This window comes from Gobius niger (genome assembly GCF_951799975.1).
Source record: "Gobius niger genome assembly, chromosome: 10".
Classification (NCBI taxonomy): domain Eukaryota; kingdom Metazoa; phylum Chordata; class Actinopteri; order Gobiiformes; family Gobiidae; genus Gobius; species Gobius niger.
Window position 1 is genome coordinate 14088539 of NC_136861.1, and position 23751 is coordinate 14112289.

Genomic DNA, 23751 nt, shown 5'->3' on the forward strand with positions numbered 1-23751 from the left:
TTATTCGCCTATTGTACGGCCTCAAAACAGCAGCTTTCGCAATATGGTAATAGCAGCTGTTTGATCCAATTGCAGGGACTCGCCCCTCATAATCGCACAAATGCAATTTTTCAATTACTGTATAACCGCTTAAAGAAATACCTTCCTTTAACCTTCGAAATGTTAAGTACCCATTCTATTAATTCTCTCTCTCAGCCCCGACAGTCTCCAAACTGCTCTTTGATACAGCTGTGTGGCCTCTTAGCATTTCTGATAACCCACAGTGCACCAGAGCGTCTCCTCCATTCCCCGCTCTGACCCCGTATTCTTCCGGGGGCTCAGGGTCAAGTGTCTATGGACTTTGCAAAGCCATAAAAGGACCTGAGGGCGTGACCTTTACGCTGATATGAACTTTTGTTAAGCTAATTTAAAAACACAACCTCGCCTTCTGCTTCTGGGCATTAGCGATGCTGTGAGTGGGGCGGGTTCTTGCAGCCGAGGCAGAGGCTGTGCAAATAAAAATATTTCAGTTTGCAAAACAAGACTCATTTCAAACATGTCCAGGAGAGTTAAGAAGACTGAGATATGAACTGCGACACTATAATACAAGAATCACATACAGTGGATGTTTGTAGAGCTCCAAACTACAGGGTTTAAACATGATAAGATCCATGGAACCAGGACATTGTGTTATTTGCAAAGAATATTGTGCCGCAGTCTTTGCTCTAATTCAGGGGTGTCCACACTTTTTTCATGGGGGTCCGCATATTGAAGCGTACACGGGGTGTAAAGGCCATAGATCGGTGGTTAGTGCCGCGAAATCTTCGACTAGCAGAGGTTTAAATTGTGCCCCACACCTTTATTTATGCTCTAATTTAAACTAAGGATGCACGATATATTGCTAACTGATCATTATCCAATTATTTAGGTGATACAATGGTGACTTAAAAATCTAACAAACATCTGCAAAGTAAATTCTAACTGTAATTTCATTGGGGGGAAGTGCATCAATTTCAAGCTTGTTTTAGTCTGGATTTTGTATTTTTCAGGGGCGGAGCTAGAGGGGGCCTGAGGTGGCACAGGCCTCCGCTGGAAATTGAATGAATTTGAATTTGAATAGGCCACCCTAAGTGCCATCAAACCCATGGCTAAAAAACATACTGCTCATTATTGCTTGTAATTAAAGCTAGGGTACCTGATTTGTTGTTGTTGTTGTTGTTGTTGTTGTTGTTTTTGTTGTTGTAGAGTACATTTATTTTTGCCACCTCAGAGTATGTTGTAAACACAGCAAAATTCAGAACCTTGTTGCATTGCACCACTCAAAGCTCTATGCGGGTGTGAAACGTGAATATCATTAAATTATTTGAACAATTGGGATACATAGAAGAGCTTGTGAGAACTAGAAACAAGTTTGGGCCAAAACAAAAAATGCCACAGTTGAATCAGGAAAAATCTGGTACTCCAGAGGCTCAAGTGGCCACCCCATCTGAGGTAGCGCCTCCTGTTGGCCACCCCAGTGAAGAGATGTATGGCTCTGCCCCTGTTGCCTAACTTTTTCTTTTTTTTTTCTAATCATAATGGAATGCATTGTGCTGAAATGGTTTAACACAATTATATAGTTATGTTGTTATATTGCAAGACGGTGGTTGAATATATTATTTTTTTTTACCCCTCAGCACCCCTGTTTTTACAACCCAGTTCGATTGCGATTTAATGTGCAACCTTAAAGGAAGAGGCCACCGTTTTTCCATACTGAGATATGTTCTTACCTGAGCTTAGACTGTCTGGTCTTTGTGCGTGCCCTCAGTCACACAAAACGACCACAGCTGTTGTTAACATTTGTCCTCTCCCAATGTATTCCTATAGCACCAAACGGGTGAAGTTGGAAGCTGCCACGCTCTTCCATGGGCACAAAGACCAGAGAGGTGCGTATGAACTCATCCAAGCTCAGGTAAGAACATATCTCTGTATGGAAAACGGTGGCCTGTTCCTTTAAGATGAAGTATTACACAAGAACAGTTGCGTTTGCTTTGACTTTGAGAAAGAAAATGAAAAATAAAACGCTCACCTTTTTAATGACACTGTCCAGCGTCTCGGGACGACTGACATCGAAGCAGATGAGCACTGCGTCCGAGTCGGGGTAAGCGAGAGGTCGCACGTTGTCGTAATAGGACGAGCCTGTGGACAAAGAAATACTTGAAATAAGTTTGCAATAATTAACGCAGTTGTTTTAAACTCTTTTGTGAGATATAACTCAGCAGAGAACTCAAGACAGTCATACATAATAAAGGCCAAAGTAGTGAAAGTCCATCCCTTTCATTTTCTGTTCTACCTCTCAGACCTTGTTAAACATCGAATATTTTATTCCTGGACTTGCACTCGTTCGCTCTCGCACCTTGATCACATCTGACTGAAGGCAAAGTGACGCCCGGGTGATTTCACAGGCCTCTCGGTTACACGGCTCTGCTCTCATTAAGAGACTTGTAAAAACGACTGGGCTTTTCGAAGAAATGCTGTGGCTTTGGGCTCGCTGTCTAAGCACAATCCCACAGGACGAGGGACTGGCAGGAACTTGATACAATTTCACTTATTCCTTGTTTTTTAGAGTCTGCATAGAGATCCACATTTTAAAACAGTCATGCCCAGCCATACAAGTGTCAATTTGTAGACCCATATTAAGGGAAAAGTATCACATATCAACTTTATACTTTTATCTGACTGAAAATGTACTCATATTTCTACTTGCACTCAAAAAGGATAAATATTTTACATTGGAGTTACTTCAATATGAATACAAAATGTGAGTACTTCCATGCCGTCTTTCGTAATCTGTGAGTGACTATATCCCCCATTTCTCATGTCGCCTGCTCCGCGCCTGACGCCAGTCTCCGTACAATGGGCCAATCAGGCTGTTCAAGCACCACATGCCTCCGTATACTGCGCTCAATGAAGTCAGCACAAAAGCACCACAGCCTTTTTTCCAGCATCTGTACGTCCCTTTGTCAATGCAGCAATGGGCGAGTGACAATAGACCCACGCGGCCCCAAGCTCCGATCGCTCAGCTGCTGTTTTATCAATGACACTTCCCTCATTGACAAGTCACGAGCTGCCGGCAAGATGAATGTCTTTTCATACTCAAGGTTGTTTCTTGCACTTAAGCGACACATTAAGTTCAAGCATTATTCCTACTAAAGTGCACAGATAACTGCACCGTTAAAGGGAATAGCTATATCAGTTATTAAATTAAGTTTTAATAAAAAACAAGTCAAAAGTGCATAAAACAGGTCAGTAATGAATATGCATTACACAAAGCATCCCAGATACAAGCACTGAAAATGTATTTACTTTACAGCAGAGTGAGGAATCTTTTTCACATCAAGGGCCAAATCAATTTTTATAAAGTGCTCCAAGGGTCTTACAATATCAAATATACCTTCTAGAGCACATACCACACTGAGGTAGGACTGATAGAATGGCTGATCATTTCTATGCATGTCAGACTCACATAATGCGATGTCTGGAACTGTTGATCTTTGGCGAGGCGTCTGATGTCAGCTGGCAGTGATGATGAAGCTTCTCAAAGCTGGTTTTCCAAGCTCGGATCAGCCTTGAGCGGAGCTCAACAAGAGTGTTGCATGTTTCGAGGTGTAAAGGCGCTCGAGATTTGCCTTCTTCATCACTGCCAGCCCCTCGCCAGCCCATACTAGCCACACTGGCTTGGCTTTCACCTCAACAAAGTATAGGGCCCTCAGAGGCCGGACGTTCCCCACACCTGCTCTACAGGGTGGCTGGGCGCACCCATAGACTGTAAGAATGGACTGAGGGAGTGAAGCTTCCCCCATAGCGTTCAGTGCGGGCGAGCTGAAGCTCGTTCAAGCTAGCAATTTGGCTGGGTTTTTGGAGCCAGCTCCATTAGAACTGGGGTTCCCAAAGTGGGGGTCAGGGCCCCCTGGGGGATTGCGGGACACTGAAGTGGGGGTCGCAAAATAACTTTTGAGACAATATTTTTACATTTCTTTGATTCATTCAATTCATTGAATTTGATGTATTTTTGATTGAAAACAGTATATTTTAGTGAAATTAAAGCCAAATATTGAAATACAGTTTCCAAACTAACATCATTAGATTTTCAATCTTTTGCATCTTAAATGACTGAAAATGCTAATTAAATTCTATCGAAGGGTTAGTTGGAACCCAAGTTATTTTTTTATGTGACTTTGGGGGTCGAAGCCTGAAAGATTTGGGAACCCTTGAGCGATAATAAAAATAGTAAAAGGATAAAAGGAGGATAATGTTGTGCATGTTAAGACAAACACGTGGAGAATGACAAGCCAGCGTTCAAAAATGACTTAAAGAGGGGCATAAAAAGGTCATAGGAGTAAGCCACCATTTCCATAAGGTTACAGGATAAAGTCAACCACAATAAGTCACAAATTCTTAATTTACAGTAAAGTTCTTCTATGTTGAGAGGAGTTGTGGAGGTGTTCCAGATCCGTTGAGTTTAGACCCAGAGGAAGAGGGACCGTCTATGTCTCTATCTCTCTTGGCTGATCAGGGAACACCTTGAGATTCCCCTGGAGTTGGAGGAAGTGTGTGGGCAAAGGGAAGTCTGGGCATCTCTGCTGAGACTGCTGCCCCCACGACCCGGCCTCGGATAAAGTAGATAGTAGACGGTATAGTGTTTTGGTTTAGGCAGTGTTGCTCAGAAGAGGGACTGACTTTAGATTAAAACACAAAAGTTCAGAAATATAGTATCACCTTGTACCTTCTACTCATAAAGTACTGTAAATCACTGCCCACATCTAAAGGGTAGTAAACAAATATATGACAGTATCTCTCTATAATCAATATTACAGCGACAGCTTTACCTTTCCACCCAATGAACAGCAAACAACAAGCTGCACCATGATTGATGCCTTACGATACTCTTCAGTTCTCCCCCGCTTTTCCGACAGCTCCAACCTTGTAATTTAAGCTTAAAAACCATGTTTAGACGACTGCGCAGTTGTCCAACCCCTGCACAACTTAAGCGTTCTTCAAACATGATGCGCCGAGGACACTTACAAGTACTTGGGTTCAAGAACATGTTAAATATTAGGAATGAATTACGTGAGCCGAAGAAACAATTTTGCTAATGTAGAAGAAGGCCAAGGGAGGGCACAAAGATAATTTGTGGATTTAAGATAATAAAAAGGGGCAAAGCGTAGGGCAGACAAATGAGAACGAGTATGTTATTAAAAGAAAACGATAAGTGTAGTGTTACAGCTACATAATCAAAATATATTACACTTTCAGACAATTAATTTTCACTTAAAGCAACGCTGCAGAACATAATTGTAAAAAAAAAATATTATGGATGATCAGTATCTATGGTTTATGTCAGACAAATTGCAATGACATGTTTTCTTCCGAGGAAAGAGAAGCCCATGAAGACGAGAGAAGAGCTTCTACGGGCGTGTTTACGAGGACAGAGACTTGAGAGCAGATGAAAGTATTTACTTTGCTTATTTTTCGTTTCGTCTGGCTGATAAAGCAAAATCGCTTTTTAAGCACAAGTTCCTAAAACTGCTCCGTCACATTGAGCAAGTCCGGGAGTCAGCAGAGTAGTGAAAAGGCAGGTCGTGATTGGCCGGTCACACATGAGGGCCCGCCGCTGCTGGAGAAGTTAAAGTCTTTAGTATGTATCGCAGAGTAGCAGACCTGCCTGGAGAAGAAAGAGGAGAGGGCAGAGGGGGAGGAGAGGGAGGGCGAGGGGGGGGAGGAGAGGCTATCACGACTTTGCAAAAGGGTACATCTTACCAGCGGACGGTCAGAACAACCTGGGAATTATTGCGGAATTTAAATGAAGACAACAGTGGAGCTGAGGAATGAATCGAAACGTAATCGAAACCAAATCTCAATTATTGCCTTGGGGCTTCACAATCATTAGGTCTAACAGTACGTGGTTCGGAGTTTGGAGGAGCACTATGGAAGATTTTTGTGTGATGCACCAATCCCGCTTATATTTTTACCTTAGTCATACTTGGAGTTTGCATTCAGTTCCCAATGCCAACCGATAGACTTCCTTTAAAGCAGCACTAAGTAACTTGTTTACCTTAATAAATCCTTTTCGTAGTCCCTCTGGGGGTAATACAAGTGTTAATGATTGGGGGGTCTTTCATCTCTCCCTGGTGTTTCTGGCCAGAACACCACAATTGCATCTCTACCTCCTCCGGGTCAGGGGCCCCAATTCACAGTAATGCAGGGGTGCCCAAAGTAGGGCCCACAGGCCAAATTTGGCCGGCCGGAACAAGTATGTTGGCCTGCCCTACTTTTGCGTCGCGTATGGTTAATAAATGACTCTCCCATTCATTCTCAATTGTATATAAGGATGCAGTACATTTTTTGGCCACCAGCGTAAAATTGGGGGCGCTGTTTCACTCCTTTCACAAAGTTAAGGAAACACTGTTCTAATGTCTTGGTAATTATCAATCACACAGCATTGCAGCACATCAACTTTCCCATTTTTCCAACTTTTATTGCAAAGGTTGTTGAGATCAACAAAGGTTCATGTTAAAAATTGGCTTATAAAAGATTGTATGCTTTCAAAATGATCTAATGTGGCATTTTCTTTGAGTTAACAAATGAATGAGGTAAAGTCACTGTAGGAACTATACAGGTGTTGTTGTTAACATTTTGCACTATATTGCTACAATAGTTGATTTTGTTCTACTAAAACTAGGCTTTTGCCATAGTTAACATTTATTTTAATGTACGATGTTATTTCCATAGATAGAATCAAATGCAAACGTATAGGCCTACCGAAAAATAAAATCAAGTAACCATTATTATTTGAAGTTATACGTGTTTCACGTTTAACATCGGCGTGTTCGGCCCGCGAAACACAAAGGCACATTTTCATCTTGGCCCTCGGAGATGAAATGTTGGGGCACCCCTGCACTAATGGAATGAAGGAGAAGCTAACAGGCTAACGGGCAAAGCTAACTGTGCACTAGCGCCACTTAAAGTAGCCTAAAAAATAAACATTTGTTGATGCACATGGGTTCCATCAGTGTTTCCCAATTAGGGGTATTTATCTATCGGTTTATTTGGTATGGGACAGTGCATGTTAATAAACACATCACACAAGGATTGTAGACATGGGCTAATTTGCCTCCGTTGTCCCACAAGCGACAAAAAAGGTTGGGAACCACTGGGTTACATAAACAACTTTCAACATAATGTCATCTGATCATTAAACAATTTGTGCACAACAGATGTGCCGCGTCGGAAATTATGTAACAGCCTTTCATAAACTCTAATGCTAATGGAAGCGAGAAAGAGCAAAGTCAGAGAGGAGAGAAAAGGCTATCAAGAATTAGCAAAGGGTACGGCACACAAGCGGACCGTCAGAACCAGGGGGGAATTAGCACCGGATTCAAATGAAAGTAACACGAGCATAACGCGGAGCTTCCTCTGTGTGTGCCCGCAGTGTCAGTCATCCAAGTCCAATCTATATAAAAGATAATGAGGGAGCAGAGAGGTGGTCCCATTACGCCATTTTAGAGGGAGAAAATATGCCAAACCAAGGTCCGTGGTTTCACTCCAACGCATCATTAGAAAACCATTTAAAAGCCACAAAACAGACCTGAGGCGGAGACACTGCCACACACATACGGTTTATTCAGCTCAAACAAGCCAGGGTTACAAAAATACTGTATGTTGTAGGTGTAAACGTATACTCACGCTCTTACTTTTACTGTTCCGTGCATGAACAAAGAGATTGGACGACAAGTATTTTAGTTTTTATGGCCCCTTTTAGTTTACTTCTATCCATTTGATCTTTAACATTACTTGGTTTGTTTAGATCCTTGTTATTTTCACACCTCCTTGCTTATGCTGCTTATACTCCTTGCTTATATCTTTAAAGGGGCTAGATGCAAGTTAGCCATTTTATACTCACTACTGCCACCTCAGGTCATACGTGTAACTGCATCTTCTATATTAAGCTCGTGCATGACGGCACTTCGGACCCGAATTAACACCTTTTTTAGTGACAGTGCAGGATTTTAGAAGCAGTTGCAGGTCTGAGCTCATTCTACACATTAGGACATGGCTGGAGCATGTAGGGAGAGGAAAATACATAATTTTAACATTTTTAAACTCCGTATAGTCCCATTAAGTTTGCCTCATTATTCATTTTTGTTTCCATATGGCTATGTTTCTTGGGCGGCAAGGTTGCAAAGCGGTTTGCGCTTCACAGCTAGAAGGATCCGAGTTCGATTCCCACCTGGACGGGGCATTTCTGTGTGGAGTTTGCATGTTCTACCCGTGTCTGCATAGGTTTCCTCCAGGTACTCCGGTTTCCTCTACCACTAAAAATATGTATAATAGGCCAGGATGTTTGAGAGTGTGCATGGGTCCCTGGATTAGCCCATGGCTACAATCCGGTGTGGTTTGTTCATTAAAATGCACTGTCCCATCAAACAAAACTGCTTTAACTTTGCTACACTCTATGAATGGGATGTACTCTCCGCATTTGGTCACGTTCATTTCTCGTAGTGTTTTAATTTGTTGCCCCGCGGGATCTAACAAAGTATTGAATTAACTATGTTTGGAAGGAGTGGATCAGGGGAGTCTGTCTTGTTTGTAAGATTGTCTAGATTTGTGTTTTGTCCTATGTATGTACAGTATTGTAACCTGTTTATTGCAATCTCTGTTTAGTGTTTACGGCAATCTCAAGGGGCACTTTATTAATGAACTAAATAAATAAGTATGAAGTCAGGCTAAGTTACTGAAATCCCTAAAATCTGGTAACTACATTGAAAAAAGGCAGCACAAAATGCAATATTATCCATAACCAATTTGCTTTAACCGAATAATTAAAATGTTAATTCCACAGTTTCATCGAACCATCAACATGAAAGAGCTTGTCCTTATGCTTCGACCTCGACTTCTCCAGGGCGCCCCTTTAACTCAAAATCTAATCAAAGGCAAGTATACGGCTATTACAATCAATTTGTTAGTCCCCAAACGGTAACTCAAGATGACTGACAGCTCACGGCCACACGGGGCAGCATTCCGAACTCCAGACGTCGTGAGTGACGGCCGGCTAACGCTGCAGTTTGGAGAAAGTTGAGAGAAATAGAGCGAGAGGTCCTGAGAGGCGAGAGAGAGAGAGAGAAAAGAGGGGAAATGATGTGTTTAAAACAAGCAGAGAGCAAGTGCAGATAAAAGCCAATCCCCAAAATAATCGAGGAGCAATAGGAGCTGGTAATATTGCAAGATGAAATGCAATTGAATGAAGATAATGACTTAGATGGTCAAAATTACAAACACGCAAATACTGCTGTTATTTAGGACAGTACTGCTCTCAAGGTCATCTGCATTTCTCGACTTCAATCATTTCAATTAGAGCTCATTCATTATGTTTTAGTATTGCAATCAAAATAGTGGGAAGAAAAAGTATATGCACCGTTTGGAATTTCTCACATTTCTGCCTAAGTTAAGACTAATCCCACCCAAACATTTACATTTTATCATGTTTTTATTGTCCATAACATGCAAACATGCACAGGACAGTGTAGAATAAGTAAGTACACCGCCTGAATCTCGCTGACTGCAGTAGTTTTGTAAAGAGGAATGGTCCCAAATTCATCCTGATCGTTGGGAGCACAATTCATACAAGGCAATTCAAAGTGCTTCACAGTTGCATAAAATTACAAGAAAACAGATCAAATCAATAAAACATCAACATAAAATTCATCAATTACAGTAAAAGGCAAGAGTGCAGGTAAAACACTTTCACTCATATGCATGGGCAAAAAGAACTGTTTTCAGCCTGGATTTGAACATTGTCAGAGTTGAGACCTGTCTGACATCCTCATGAAACTGAAACGCAGCCTCACCGTGTTTATTATTGACTCTGGGAACCACCAGGAGGCCCCTCCCTGAAGTTCTCAGGGCCCGAGATGGTTCATATGGCTGTAACATGTCAGAGATGTGGTCCTAACCCTTACCCAAGCAGAGCTGTTTTAAATTCTATTCTCTGAGTGACCGGAAGCTAGTGCAGGGACCGGAGCACTGGACTAATATGGTCGTATTTCCTGGTTCTTGTCAGGAATCGAGCAGCAGCGTTCTGGATGTACTGCAGTTCTAACGGTGGAGACAAATGCATGGATAAGTCTCTCTAAGTCTGGTTTTGACACTTCCTCTGATCTTAGCAATGTTTTTCAGATGGTAAAAAGCTGCTGATGTTATTGCTTTGATGTGGCTGTTTAAATTCAGGTCTGAGTCCATGATTACTCCTCGATTTCGAACCAGATTTTTTTGGCAAAGCAGTCATTGCTACAAAAGAAGGGTCTTTCCGCAAAATATCTTGATAAACTTGTGAATTCATTTTTCCATTGATGGTAGCACGTTGTCCAGGCCCTCCACACCATGATTCTCCCTGCACCATGCTTAACATTGGGGAGAGAGAGTCATTTCACACCCAGTCCATACACAGTTTTGTACAATGTATGTCTAGTTTTGATACAGTTTAGTTCTGATTTAATCTAGACCTACACCTGGTGGTACTTGGAAGGTGAAATATTTTATGGGGTGGTACTTGGTGTGAAAAGTACAAGAAGCGCTGACTTGGGCAATATGATATTCTCTGCTGACCGACTAAGCCTATGGGGTTTAAACATGTCCTGAATGCCAAAAAGTGTGAACTTTCAGAAGCGGCAGATATATTTAGATGTCTCTTAAATTCAATATAAAGAGGAAAAGGGCACACGGAATGCAATGTTTTTTTTTTTCGATTATTTTTGTTTGCCGTATCACCTACTTATATATATATTATATTTCATTTTCGTAAATCTCTCAAAGGTTCCTGTTGAGCTTAAGGTTTATATAAAAAGACTATGTTTATGTTCAGGAATAAAAACAGCTTAATGTGGAAAAACTGTATTTGAAAATTGAAATCAACAAGATCAGCCCAGCTTTCACATTACACAAAATTGTTAACCCCAAAACCGCAGACGTTGTAAAATACTTCACCCTCCTCCACTACCCCGAATGCACTTCCCGCCAGCGCAGAGACAAGCCACGAGATGAAAAGAGGATGTAGCCGCGGAGCATAGGTAATGAAAGCAGCCAACTCAGCACGACAGATCAAATAAAAAGCAATAAGGAACAGAGGAATGAGCTGGATTTTGGCCCATTCACAACGAGCCGTGGAACAAAAGGTCAACAGATTACCAGACGCAGTCACACGCTGACGGATGGGGCAGGACAGGGACGGTGGGACAGGCTGGAACCACTAAAAAAAGTATACAGGGGTTAGACGAGCCCGAGGCAAGCACAACACGCACCAGCATGAAAGTAAAGGCAAAGTAGAGGTAGTGGAAAAAAGACACTCGCAGGCAACTCTGAAACATTTTTAAAAGATAATGATTATAAGCAGAGATAGATGATACGGCATGTTTTATTCATTTAGACTTTGAATACATTATATTAAGGTAGAGCAAAAGAAGATTATTGTTTAATCAATTCGTATCAAGTGAACAAAGTAAAGTTGATTTTTCAAATAACAATTGCAATATCGATTTAAGCAGCTAAATTATGCAAGCTGTTCATTTTTTCTGTGTGTTTTGGTACTTGAGCTTATCATTCAACCAGGAACACTTTGGGCTTCCAGATGCAATGGCTAAAACCAGTTTGCAAAAAGCCTAAAAGGAGCCTCTCTTACTCTTAAAATCCCAGCCCCAGTCCACAGTTAAATCCTACTCGATGGTCAGAGAGGGTCAGTGATATTAATAGAGCTAATGTGACTGAAAAAGGAGTAAAAAGTGCACATATAATACATTTGTGGGGCCATGGTCTTGACATATAGTCCACAAACTTGTGTCCATGTTGTGTCTATGATACGTAAGGGAAGGGCTGCTATATAAACATAAGCAATAGATACAGAGGGCATCTTTGGAATTACCCAAATATGGTCATTTCGAAGCTGCCAGAGGGAAAACAACGAAGAGGAAAAAAAAGTTTTTGTCAATTTCCCAATTACTTTAAAGGTGCATTATGCTTTTTATGTGCATTTATTTATTTATTTTTTATTATTTGTGTGTATTTGACCTTGTAGTACCTTGCTCCTGTATGAGTGGTCGGCATGGCATCCTGGAGCGTTGTAGAGACCACCCTTATTGAAGGTAAAGGTGCCATGCTGACCACTCATGCAGCCGCTAGGTACTACAAGATCAAATACACACAGATATAAAAAATAAAAGGATAAAAAGTTAAGTTTAATAAATGCTGAATTATGAATATATTTTTCTACTGAATAAAGATACAGAGACATGCCCATAAATACTTAAAAAGCGGACATTGCAAACCAGTAATCAAACGTTAGCTTCACGCATGACAAATTAAACAAAAAGGCCCTCAGTAACTTGTTGCACTGGTAACTTTGCAAAGGTGTAATGAGTCTAAGCCGGTTTCATCAGCCGCCGCTCCAGTGATGTGCAGAGGTGAGGGAGGAGAGGACTCAGTCTGCTCGGCGCGGCGGTCCAGCCCCATCAAAATGACAGAAATATCCCCTTCGGACGTCAGCGCGCACGGCAACTTAGTCAAGCTCTGATGTACAATATAATAAGGCTGCTGTTCCCCAGGGCGGGTCAATCAAAGGCACTGCGGCTCCGCTTCTCTGCTCGACAACTGACACCTTTTACAACAACTCACTCGCATCAAACTATTGAAATAAATACTGCCACGTAAGTGCTGAAGGAAGGAAAAAGATCAGATTACTTTTTCAGTTCAAGACTTTTTGATATTGTCTACTGACATTTTGGATAGTTCAAGATAGAAAACAATACGGCGGGAAGAGGTTTATTGAGGTATAAACTACAGCAGCATTTGGCAAACTAGTCAGAGATCAGGAAAACTAGGTTTACTGCATTATATTTGATCATATAACTGCCTTTTAGTATCAATGACAGAGCTTTGTACAAGTCCAGAAATATCATGAAATGGGGACTGAGAGAATATTCTTATAAGTTTGTGCCACTTTACTATTTACTAATATTATAATGTTTAGTGCTGAAAGAGCTTTTATCAGGGACCCTACACCCACAGAGTCTCCCCTTTGATTCACCCCTGGCCTGAAGCACTGTTCAGTGTCTGCAGTCTGACCTGACGGTTCAAAGGGATGTCACAATAATTACTATATCGACTTACTGTTCAATAAATGACAGATAAACAATACATGTTTGGGCTCAATAGTTATCGTCTGTACATTTATTTGCAATTTCCTTTTTTACTAATGTAATACTGTTTCATTGCATTTCATGTTTATTGTGAGATAGTTTAAGGTTAGGCACTTTTCGAACAGAGCCTACCTCATTTTTAAGCTTAAGAGTTAGTTTCTGTTGCATTATAAGGTCTTCAATAATATAATTTATCGTTTCCTATCTCAATATATCGAACTTTAGATTTTGTTATCATGACAAACCAAGTCACAATAACTATACAGTGGGGAAAAAAAGTATTTGGCCAAAATCCAATACAATGTCTATATGAAACTGACCAAATACTTTTTTTCCCCACTGTATATCAACTTATCACATCTTTGGGCTGAATATTTATTGTCTCTACATTTATTTACATATTATACCCAATTTTTCTAATGTAATACTTTATTTTTTAGCATCCGTAAATGATATATCTCTCTGCTGAGACTGCTGCCTCCGTGACCAGGCCCCTGGACAAAGCGGAAGAACCTGGAAGACGGATGGATGGATGGATGGATGGAGATGGTATATCATTGAATTTCACATTTTAATGGGACATTAAGTACTTTTCAAACAATGCTTTACGGTCATTTTTAAGCTTTAGGGTTAGTTTCTGTGCACTTAAAAGGTCGTTTATCGCAACATTTTCATGACTCAACATTTCGAGACAGGCCTAACTGTGCAGAGAAAGCACTAGTCTCCAGGCTGCGAAAAGTTTGCATACTATAATCAGACGGCAGGACGTCTGAGCCTCTGATTTATGTTGCATCTATACAACTGTGAAAGAAAAGGCATAGACTTTGCCATCTCAGAGCTACTACATTAGCAGGTTATAAGTAACGGAGACAGATTTTTTGATTTAGAACTAGAAGTACGATCCAGTCACCAGAAAATGTGTCCATATAGACAGACCCTCATAGTGCAGGTAAAATAAAATAAACATTATTGGTTAAACATTTCTTTCTTCTCAGTTGTTTATGATGCGGCTTCTTTTCTCCCAGCAGAAAATCCCCTTTTCTCTTTTTGTTTGTGGCACAATCAGCTTATTGCAAACGCAGCTAAAAAAGCAACCCATTATGAGTGAAAAGAAAGCAATGCCTTAAGCTTTTCTGATGCCTTTGCAAATATGGCAGCAGAAGTCAACAGCAACTACTGCCTCATTAGGCCCGAGACACTACGGGAAACGCCTGTGCACACAAATAACGGAAAACAAAACCTGCTTAAATGCCATCCAAAGGAATAAAACCAGGTTTAGCGCTACATGTGGACGTCTTTTTTCCCCTTCAAATCCACTTTCAAAGCGAAAAGGGCGAAAACATTTTGGATTGGGGTGGCCCAGTATCGTAGCAACCTGGATGGATGCAAATGGCTTCTTTGTGAGGGGCCTTGAAAGAAGCAAGAGAGAGAGAGAGAGAGCGAGGGAGAGTGTTCCTGAGGGAGTAGACAGGCTAATGACTCCATTGCATTGATGATTAGAGGTGACTGAAAGGAGACAAGAAGTGCTTCGTTCCTCAAGAGGTTGGGCGAGACATCTCGTTTCTGGAGGTCGGCTCATAGCGTTCAATCAGAGCTGCAGGCAAACACAGGGAAGTGCTGGCTCCATTAATACCGGGGTCTATTATGAGACTTAGCACACACATAGACGGTTCTTTGTGGCTTGCAAGAATGTAGATAAGAGTTTTGTGTGCAAACGTTGTGGCTCAGATGGTGGAGCATTTGTCCTTTCAACAAACCTTTCACTGTTCAATCTCTTTCATTGTGTCTTTATGTAGAGTAGGCGACAATATGCATAAAAGCACTATAAATGAAAATCAGTTCAGGGTGCTGGAAAAAGTAAATATCATGTGGGTTTGGTTTATAATAAAGTCCCCCAGCATTATTTTGTATCATCTTTGCATCAATGCCCCAAATCCCTTATTAATTATGTTGCCGTTTTCCACTTGTTCAGGAAAAACAAGTGTTTCTTAATAGACAACACATCCGCACTTTGAAGAACACTTCTGAGCCGCTTTGGTTTCTGTATCATTTATTAATGCAGGAGCCGGGAAGGTGATGTTACAAGTTTCATTTAAAGATTACATCATCGGAGCGTGAACGTGAGGCCAGACTCAGGGCATCCTGACGGAGAACAAGAAAACAGCAGCCATTAAAGCGTTCAATATGCTGATCACTGTATTAGGGAATTAATATATTCTTTTGTTGTTGCTATTTATATGGTTGAAGAAGCTGAGTATATATTAGCTAAACAGAACAAATTCAAAGATGGTAGGATTGTGCATCGTTCAGCTGAGGAGTGTTGCCAAAGAAATAAAAAATTCAGGACACCGGGTCGCTGAAACTCACCATGGTCCAAAAACAGCTCCAAGAATATTTTAAATCTCCATATTTCATGTGTCATCTCTTCTGGTAGCCCTGCGGTAATCGCTCTAACCACCAGAGGTCAGTAAATCATCAAACAAGCACTTTGGATGTAAAGCACAATGCTTAAAGTGAATGAAAAGGTCCACTCAACACAAATCTGTCCATTTTAATAGCCTTAATATCAGCTTTGAGATGGCTAAGCGATAGACTCTTTCACTTCACTTTCACTGCCACCTTCAGAAAATGTTATGTTCTGCTTAAATTCCTGATTTAGTATAGTGACTATAGACTTTCTAGGCTTACTGTATATGGCAGTCAAAAATGGGAAGTTATTGTGACATGGACAAGCCTACGCATTTCAACCCACAGAGCCACCCTACTAGCCTATGCCTTTCAGTCATGTGGCTTTTGTTGTTTTGGTGGCCATTTTGAATACCGGAGTGACAGCATCTCTACTCAGGATATAAATGAAAGACAACTCACTTTGATTGGCATTTTTATGTTCTCCTAATCATTGCTCAAGAAGATAACAGTTAAACACGCCCCCAGAGAGCACACATGTGAAGAAACCAGTGAGTCAGTGTTTAAGCTGCTCAAGACGTTAGCATGTTACCGGTTAGCATTTAGCTTCAACAGCTCAAGAGAAAGCCCTGAACCACAAACATCTAGCCTTGGATACAACACGGGACAGAGGTCAGAGCTGAGCTTTTTACCGTGTTGTAGGCATTGGCAGTTTGGTTGACAGTTGCTATCCAGTAGCATGCTAACGTCTTGAGCAGCTTAAACACTGACTCTGACTGAGACTGTTGACATGACAAGCTGTAAAAATCACAGATCCTCTTTAAAGGGTTAATTTAGTCTTAGGAGTGAAGCAGATCTTTCGTAAATCCTGCTGTAGCTCGACAGACAGCGCAACATCTGCCACATTTGCTGGTTATATCACATAAACGTTTAACTGTTACCTTCTTGAGCGATGATTACAAGTACATAAAAATGGCACTAACAATCAGTTATCATCCTGAGTAGAGATATTGTTGCATGTTGTAGTACTGCATAATTCTACTTCGGTTTTAAAAATGGCGGCCGGAACTATGCGTGATGTCACTGGAAGCGTATGTATATGGTTATTGTTATCTCCACATTGTTATGCCCTGTCCTGTCTTTGTGGCTTTATTAGACTCTTAATGTGCTCACCCTCACCTGTTTTTCCTTTTTAGTATGTTAAGTCTCTAGCCGAAGTAGAGATTTGTGTCAACGGGCCCCCATATTAAAGGCGCACCATGTCCTGCCACGATCTGCCCGTCAGAGATCAAACAACATGAGATGAAATGCCGGCTTGTTCACCAGCGGGATGTTGATTTTAAAAGCGGGCCACGGGTTGAAAAGCTGGATGTAAAGCTCATAACACGCGGCAGATAGACAGCAGTGGCTCAAAAGGTTGCTGTCATCTCGTAGCCTGTCCCACGTCTTCCAGAGCTTTGATCGGCCAGAGGTATTAAACTCCGGCGATGGCCCTCTCTTCCTCCTCAAGGCTAAGCAGAGACTGGCGTTTTTGATCGATGTCTCGGGTGTGAAGACTGCACACGGCAAGGTTAATGGCCTGTTAACCCCGTGTCACCTCCACCGTCCCGTCTGTGGCGTGACACAAAGCCAGAGACTAATGCAGCTCCACTGGGAATCAACAGCATCATCTTTGACAGTGTAGTGTATACACAATGCATCAAAAGCTCAATAACAGGCGTATCCAGTGATAGTGACTCAATGGGCAGTCCATTCATGCTTATACTATGTCTTTACGGCCTCTGGACTAGCAGTAATAGTAGATTGTCCAGCAGGTCACTTCCTTAGTACATTATGTTTGAGCTAAACAACGCTCTTTACTGTCAGATTAATTATGGTGCACCATAATTTGGTTTAAAAATGGGCCTTCATACTGTATTTTAAAGAGAAATGTGTTAGGAAGTTTTGTTGCACATGGATCATGATTGGGGCTCAGATCCCGGCGGAAGATTGCATTGACGATATGGAATATAGTGATTATGGATGATCCAGGGAAGAGATCTGGGCTGGGCAGACGGAGGAGGGACCGAGGAGGGTCGCAGCATGGAAAACGGTGATTGACCAGGGAGCTATAGAAAGGGGATCCTGGGAGAAGAATGGCTGAAGCAGGATGCGCAGGATTGGCTGACTTGGAGATGCGGCTCGAGATGGTGCCGTGATTGGATGATTGGATAATGAAGGCTGCAGGTAGGTCTTCCGGGTTGAATTTGCGCTCAAGCTTCATTTTACAAAACATGAACTGAATATAAACTGACGAGAACGCAGAGGCAAAATCCTCGACTACTTCATCCATGATTAGTTTTGGCTAATAACTAGAACATAGTGGCACAGCAAGTAACTTGGTCAATAGCTTTCGTTCACGTGACATCACAACATTCTTAAGAGCCCATAGTTTAAAACTGAGGTGGAGCAACTGACGCTAACTATGGTAACTGCAGTAACTGACAAAATGCATATTTTTATGTCTTTGTTTTTTGGCTCATATCTCAGTCATTACTGGAGGAATCCACATGAAACAAAAACTGTCCCAGTTCATTGTCTCCTCTGTCAGAACATCTGAACTAATGTCCAATTATTTTCTCAGAAAAACGTCAAAAAGTGGTGACAATATGAGAAAACATGACTGTGATGTTGTCCAATAGAAAGGACTTTCAGACATAAAAATAACATCACAGGTTTGTGAATCCAATCACTGTCAAATACTGATGAGGAAAAACATTTGTCAATTTTCGTTTTGGAGATTTCTTCCAAAAACTGCATTTCTCCCATAGAGTTGTATTGGCCCTGCCCTCCATCTGACATTATGACATCATCACGTTCTAAATCGTGAACGCCACCTATTCTTATTGAAGGTCGTGATTGGTTCCAATCAGTCACTTGTTTATTGTGTATGTCCAGACCCACCTTCTTTCGTACAGAAAAGAAGTGGGTGTGGTTTGCCAGGCTATGATGATTATGAGCTCAAATTGCATTAAATCTGATCTGATACGTACAAATCCTGTACGTATTTACCCAAATCAGATTTAATTTTTTGGTTAATTTTTTATTTTTTATTTTTTTGAGCGATGAAGCAATGTAAATGAAAATGCAAAAACAATGCTTCATCATCGTTATTGAGTAGGACCACACTTTGAGAACCATTGATTTAAAATTCTTACAGTGTACAGCGTTTTTTAAATCATTGAGAAAGGTTTGATGTGGGCTTTGTTTGTGTAAATTTTCAAACGTGTGTTTCCTTTAAAACAAAAAAAATAAATCATCATTTGGGTGATGTGGGCTAATGTATAACTCTGCCAATTATTCCATGAAAATTGATTTTTGTAAACGGGCCGAGCAGTGACTTGAATGTTATGAAGAGGCCACTGAACAAACTGCGGTGACTGTGCACATTTTCAAACGCTCTTTGAAGACACTTTGAGCTTTTTTGCCAATTTCAAAAACCACCCACTTCATTCCTCCAGCAATGAATGCCACATGACAATGAAGTCAAGAAAACACCCCAAATCGTATTTCCAAATTCCAGTCGCCTCATATTGATTTTTTTTTATTCATTCGTATTTTATTCATTTGGACCATAATACAGCTGAGATTATATTTTTTATTATTTCCATCCTCGTCTTCTTTGCTCCTTTAGAAACTTGAGGATTTTTCATTAAAACTTGTAATAGCATTGACTGCAGCTGCTCTGTCCACTGCTCCAGGATTTGAAAGGAAAACTAGAGAGAGAGAAAGAGACGACCACTGATATTAAACTTTAGGCTGGGATCAAAAAGTGAATGGAGCAACTTCCAAGTTTAATACGTGGCTCGTCTGAATCCTAAAAAACGAACGAAAAGGGGGTTTAACAATACACATACACCGGTTATAGTCTTTTGTACGCTGTGTATTTTCAAAACCTCCGTAGCAACAATAAGACAATGATTTAGCTTTTCTGTGATGTTCTTGAATGTGTTTTAGACCGACATTTTTGTATTTTTGAAGAACTTAAGCAGAAAAATATTTGAGATATGTCATTATTCTCCAATAAATTGAGATTTAATGCCAGTTTGAATCCATTTTAATGCATTTTCATGACTCTCCCCTGCATTCATCAAGTGCATTTTCTCTCTGATCCTTGTATCAGATTTACCCAAATCTAAAAGGTCACAGCCTATACATACAGACGGCATCTCGTCATAGAAGGGGATGTGGCTTCGCCGAGGGGAAAATAGAATCATTTAGGAAACACATTTTTTCACTCTTTTTAGCCTTTTTCTGGTGGAATATGAACTAATTTATCACATATAAATAAAGTCCAGTGTAAATCGGGCCCATTTGGATATTTTCTCTCAGCAGATTGTTCTGTAGAAGCGGGAAAAAAAGGAAGTTGTAGCAAGCGCTAGCTAACGGTTTGCATTAGCCCGATGCAAACATGACGCATTCTGTTAGCATTCTCCGTTATTTATGTATTTATGGGCTGCTGAACCACTTTGCTCCTCTCCATGTCTTTGTATCTTTATTTAATAGAAAACTATATTCATAATTCAGCATTTGTTAAAGTAGTTTTTGAATAATTAGGGAAAGTTTACATTTTTTCAAAATTGTTTACCCCATTAACTGTTTTCAAATATGACCATATATGGGCCAATGTAAATGAAAATGCAAAAACAATGCTTCAACATCATTATCGAGTAGGACCACACTTATCAGATACAGACGGCATCTCTGGAATCGCCCATATATGGTCATTTTTCATATAACATCTAATTATTCAAAAACTACTTTAACAAATGCTGAAATATGAACATAGTTTTCTACTAAATAATGATACAAAGACATGGGGAGGAGCAAAGTGGTTCAACAGCCCATAAATACATAAATAACGGAGAATGCTAACTTGATGCTACATGTTAGCATCGGGCTAATGCTAACGGTTAGCTAGCGCTTGCTACAACTGCCGTTTTTTCACTTCTACTGAACAATCTGCTGTGAGAAAATATCCATATGGGCCCGATTTACACTTGACTTTATTTGGGTGATAAATAAGTTAATATTCCACCAGAAAATGGCAAAAAAGAGTGGGAAATTGTGTTTCTCTAAAGATTCTATTTTCCCCGTCGGCGAAGCCACGCCCCCTTCTATGACGAGATGCCGTCTGTATCTATAGACCCTTTAACTGCTAACATCATCAGTGACATCATCTGGAGACAGGAAGTGATCAAGAGAAATAAGATTAAACTAAAACTAGTGATAATAAGTGTAAAACTACAACTAAATAATGTGGTCCTGTTGTGGCTGAAGGTGCAAGACCAAGAGAAATGACATTTGAGATGATAAAATAAGGTTTATTTGATATTTCCAAAAACAGTTAAACATTTGTTTATCGTTACCATGACAGCTCCAATGGAAATAGATAGGAATTTAACTTCCATCTAACGCCACATTTGAAAGCTAAGACTGACAAAACTAAACTAAATGGATCTTTTTGCACGCATTACTTTTTTGACTTTTCTGTCTCTCTGCGTGACTTTTTTTTGCTGTCTTTTCTTCACACATTTTGTCACTTTTTCATCACTTTTTTTTTGCCATTTTTCTGTTGTTCTTTTGTAGTTTTTTGTCACATTTTGTTTTAGTTTTGAGTAAAGCCAAACTGGAGAAAATGTGCTCGGTTCCGGTTGGGGTTAAGAGGTTAAGGCCGCACACAATCTATTGAATGACTTTCCAGACACTTTTAAGCCATAATTGTCAACATAGCACTTGTTTTGTCCTGATCTCTCCACTGTCTGGAGAACAGACAACAGACAAGACTATCAGATTTTTAACAACTGAGCCAGTACAAAAGGCAACAATGCATTCTTTGCCTCTACACCTTTAAAAGTCGAACCATTGAGACATATTGCTTTCACGGTGCCATGAATCCTCCGGTCCGCGCTCTTACCGCGCCCCAGGGGAGACCACCTCGAGAGCAGACCCACTTCCACAAAGGCAGCGGTGCGCTTTGTGTCTTGTTTATAAATAAAGTCATGTATAAATGATAGGACGGTGTCGAGGTGAGAGACGGACACTTCAGCTCGCATCCACTTACGCCTGAATACGTGATGCTCGGAAAGGGCTTTTGCTCAGTGTAGAGGTGGCGATGGCGGTGGGGGGGCCATGCTGTGTAAAACTATAAGCTATGGGGAAGGCGCAGCGTGATGTCATAGATGTGAAAAGGGTCTAAATCAGAACTTAGTAAGCAATGTGCAAACCTGGCTAAAAAAGACAAGCGCTGCACATTATATTTGACCACTCTCTTCAATATTTCAATAGTAATGGTATCGAGAGTGTTCACATGCACTTGAGTTTCCCTGTTATTATCTAGAGTTTTTAATATTCCGGGTCTGTCTTTACATATAAACACACAAACCTCCAAAAAGTTTCCCAGCTAATGAGAAACCTGGATCCTTGGAGTAACCGGGGTATAACGGGTTATACGCAACTTCCTATTTCCGTCCGGTTCACTATGTTTAGATTTCCACTGTTGTGGGATTTTCGTGGAGAGTAAGAAAACTATATATTTTTGGAAACCTTTTGGTAAAAGCAATGAGAAAAACAATGTTTCCATTTGCCCTTGTTTTTCCTCGGTGTTTTCTATGTGAAGCACTTGCCAACGCCAATGTGTTGTTGTAAAGTGCTATAGAAATAAACTTTGATTGATTGATTGTCATTTGGTAAAATTTTGCAATTATACCATTTTTCCATTAGGCTAAATGGGGAGTTCTGGTCATCGCTATGGCAACTCCATCAACTCCATGAAAAATATGAGAAGGGTTTCATTTACTTTTTTGATTGGAACGACCAGATGGAATTTTCTACCAAACTTTGTGAATTTACCCCAAACGACGTTTTTTACTCCCCATATAAATGTTATTATCACTATTATCACACCTTTCTTTTTCTTATCAGAGCAAATGGAAACATTGTTTTTTTCTGTTTTCTTACTTAATAAAGCATTAAAAAATGTATAGGTTTGATAGTCTCTACAAAAATCCGTCGAAATTACAGAGTGAACCGGACTATTTCTTGCATATCCCCCATTAATCGTAAACTCACATGATGTCGGCGAGTCCGAAGAGCTCCTATTTCTGGAGTCAAAAGGAGATTGAGTTCTGTTTTGTTTTGTAACCATGAAAGAACTAAAAGTAGTGAATATTTTAGATGGAAAGAGAAGTATGCTAATGCATATTTCTGTAAAACTGCTGCCGATCGTTTGAAGGCTGCTGGTTTTCCTACCGGCACTGTCGGACAGATGTGTTTGCGATGGAAAACCTTGAATAAACAATACAAGGCTATCGGTGAACTCCATCAGCACTACTCTCTCAGACCAGTCCTGACTTTGAACCTTCAGATCTGGAGATGGGTCAAAAGCAGAGAAGAAATGGCCCTATAATGGACGATAAAGGCAACAAACAAACAAAACACGGTGAGGTTTGGTTTCTGGCACATGTTGCTGCAGGGCTATGAGATGTGACAATAGGAATAACTCAAGAATATTGCCAAAAAAGAAAAGACAATGCTTTGAGAGGGATGCAAAGACCAGCTTGTTCAGCATGTTTGTTTCCTTACACAACAATAAACCTTCCTACGAAAGTACAAACAGAATGGAGAACAGAACAGAAAGCACCCAGTGGGGTCTAATCCTGTACGTATTTACCCAATTACACATTAACACACCGAACCTAACGCCTTTGTCCCTCTTTGTCTAAGCTGGACTAAAGGGCCTTTACTGTGCCTTTGCCTGCTTGTGTACATGTGTGTCGGCATGCGTGTGATTCCCCCCGTTAGTGTATGGGAATTCAAACAGCTTCGCCCTTTTGACCCGGGCTATTGTTGCTCAGCTGACCAGAGGCGCACCAGGGGCAGCGGGAGGGGGTCCTGGTGGTGTGTGTGGGTGTGGGGGGGTGATAATAGGACGGGATGGCTCACCAGCTGCTACGACGACCAATGGTACAAATAGACGAAGGGCACTGAGGGGGATCATGGATACTCTTACTTTAGTTTGGGTTGGAGTCCTGATTGTCATTGAAAGTATTAACGTATTAACAGAATGTTTACTTCTTCTTTTCTCACATCCTGTTGCCAT

General features: G+C 40.8%; 1 protein-coding gene across 1 annotated transcript in view; it reads right to left on the reverse strand.

Moving 5' to 3' along the window:
- LOC306968965 (rho-related GTP-binding protein RhoN-like) overlaps window positions 1-23751 on the reverse strand; it is a 64557-nt gene that overhangs the window by 16502 nt on the left and 24304 nt on the right. The window contains 1 exon segment of the mRNA XM_079564566.1: window positions 2048-2157. Coding sequence (XP_079420692.1) covers window positions 2048-2157 — 110 coding nt within the window.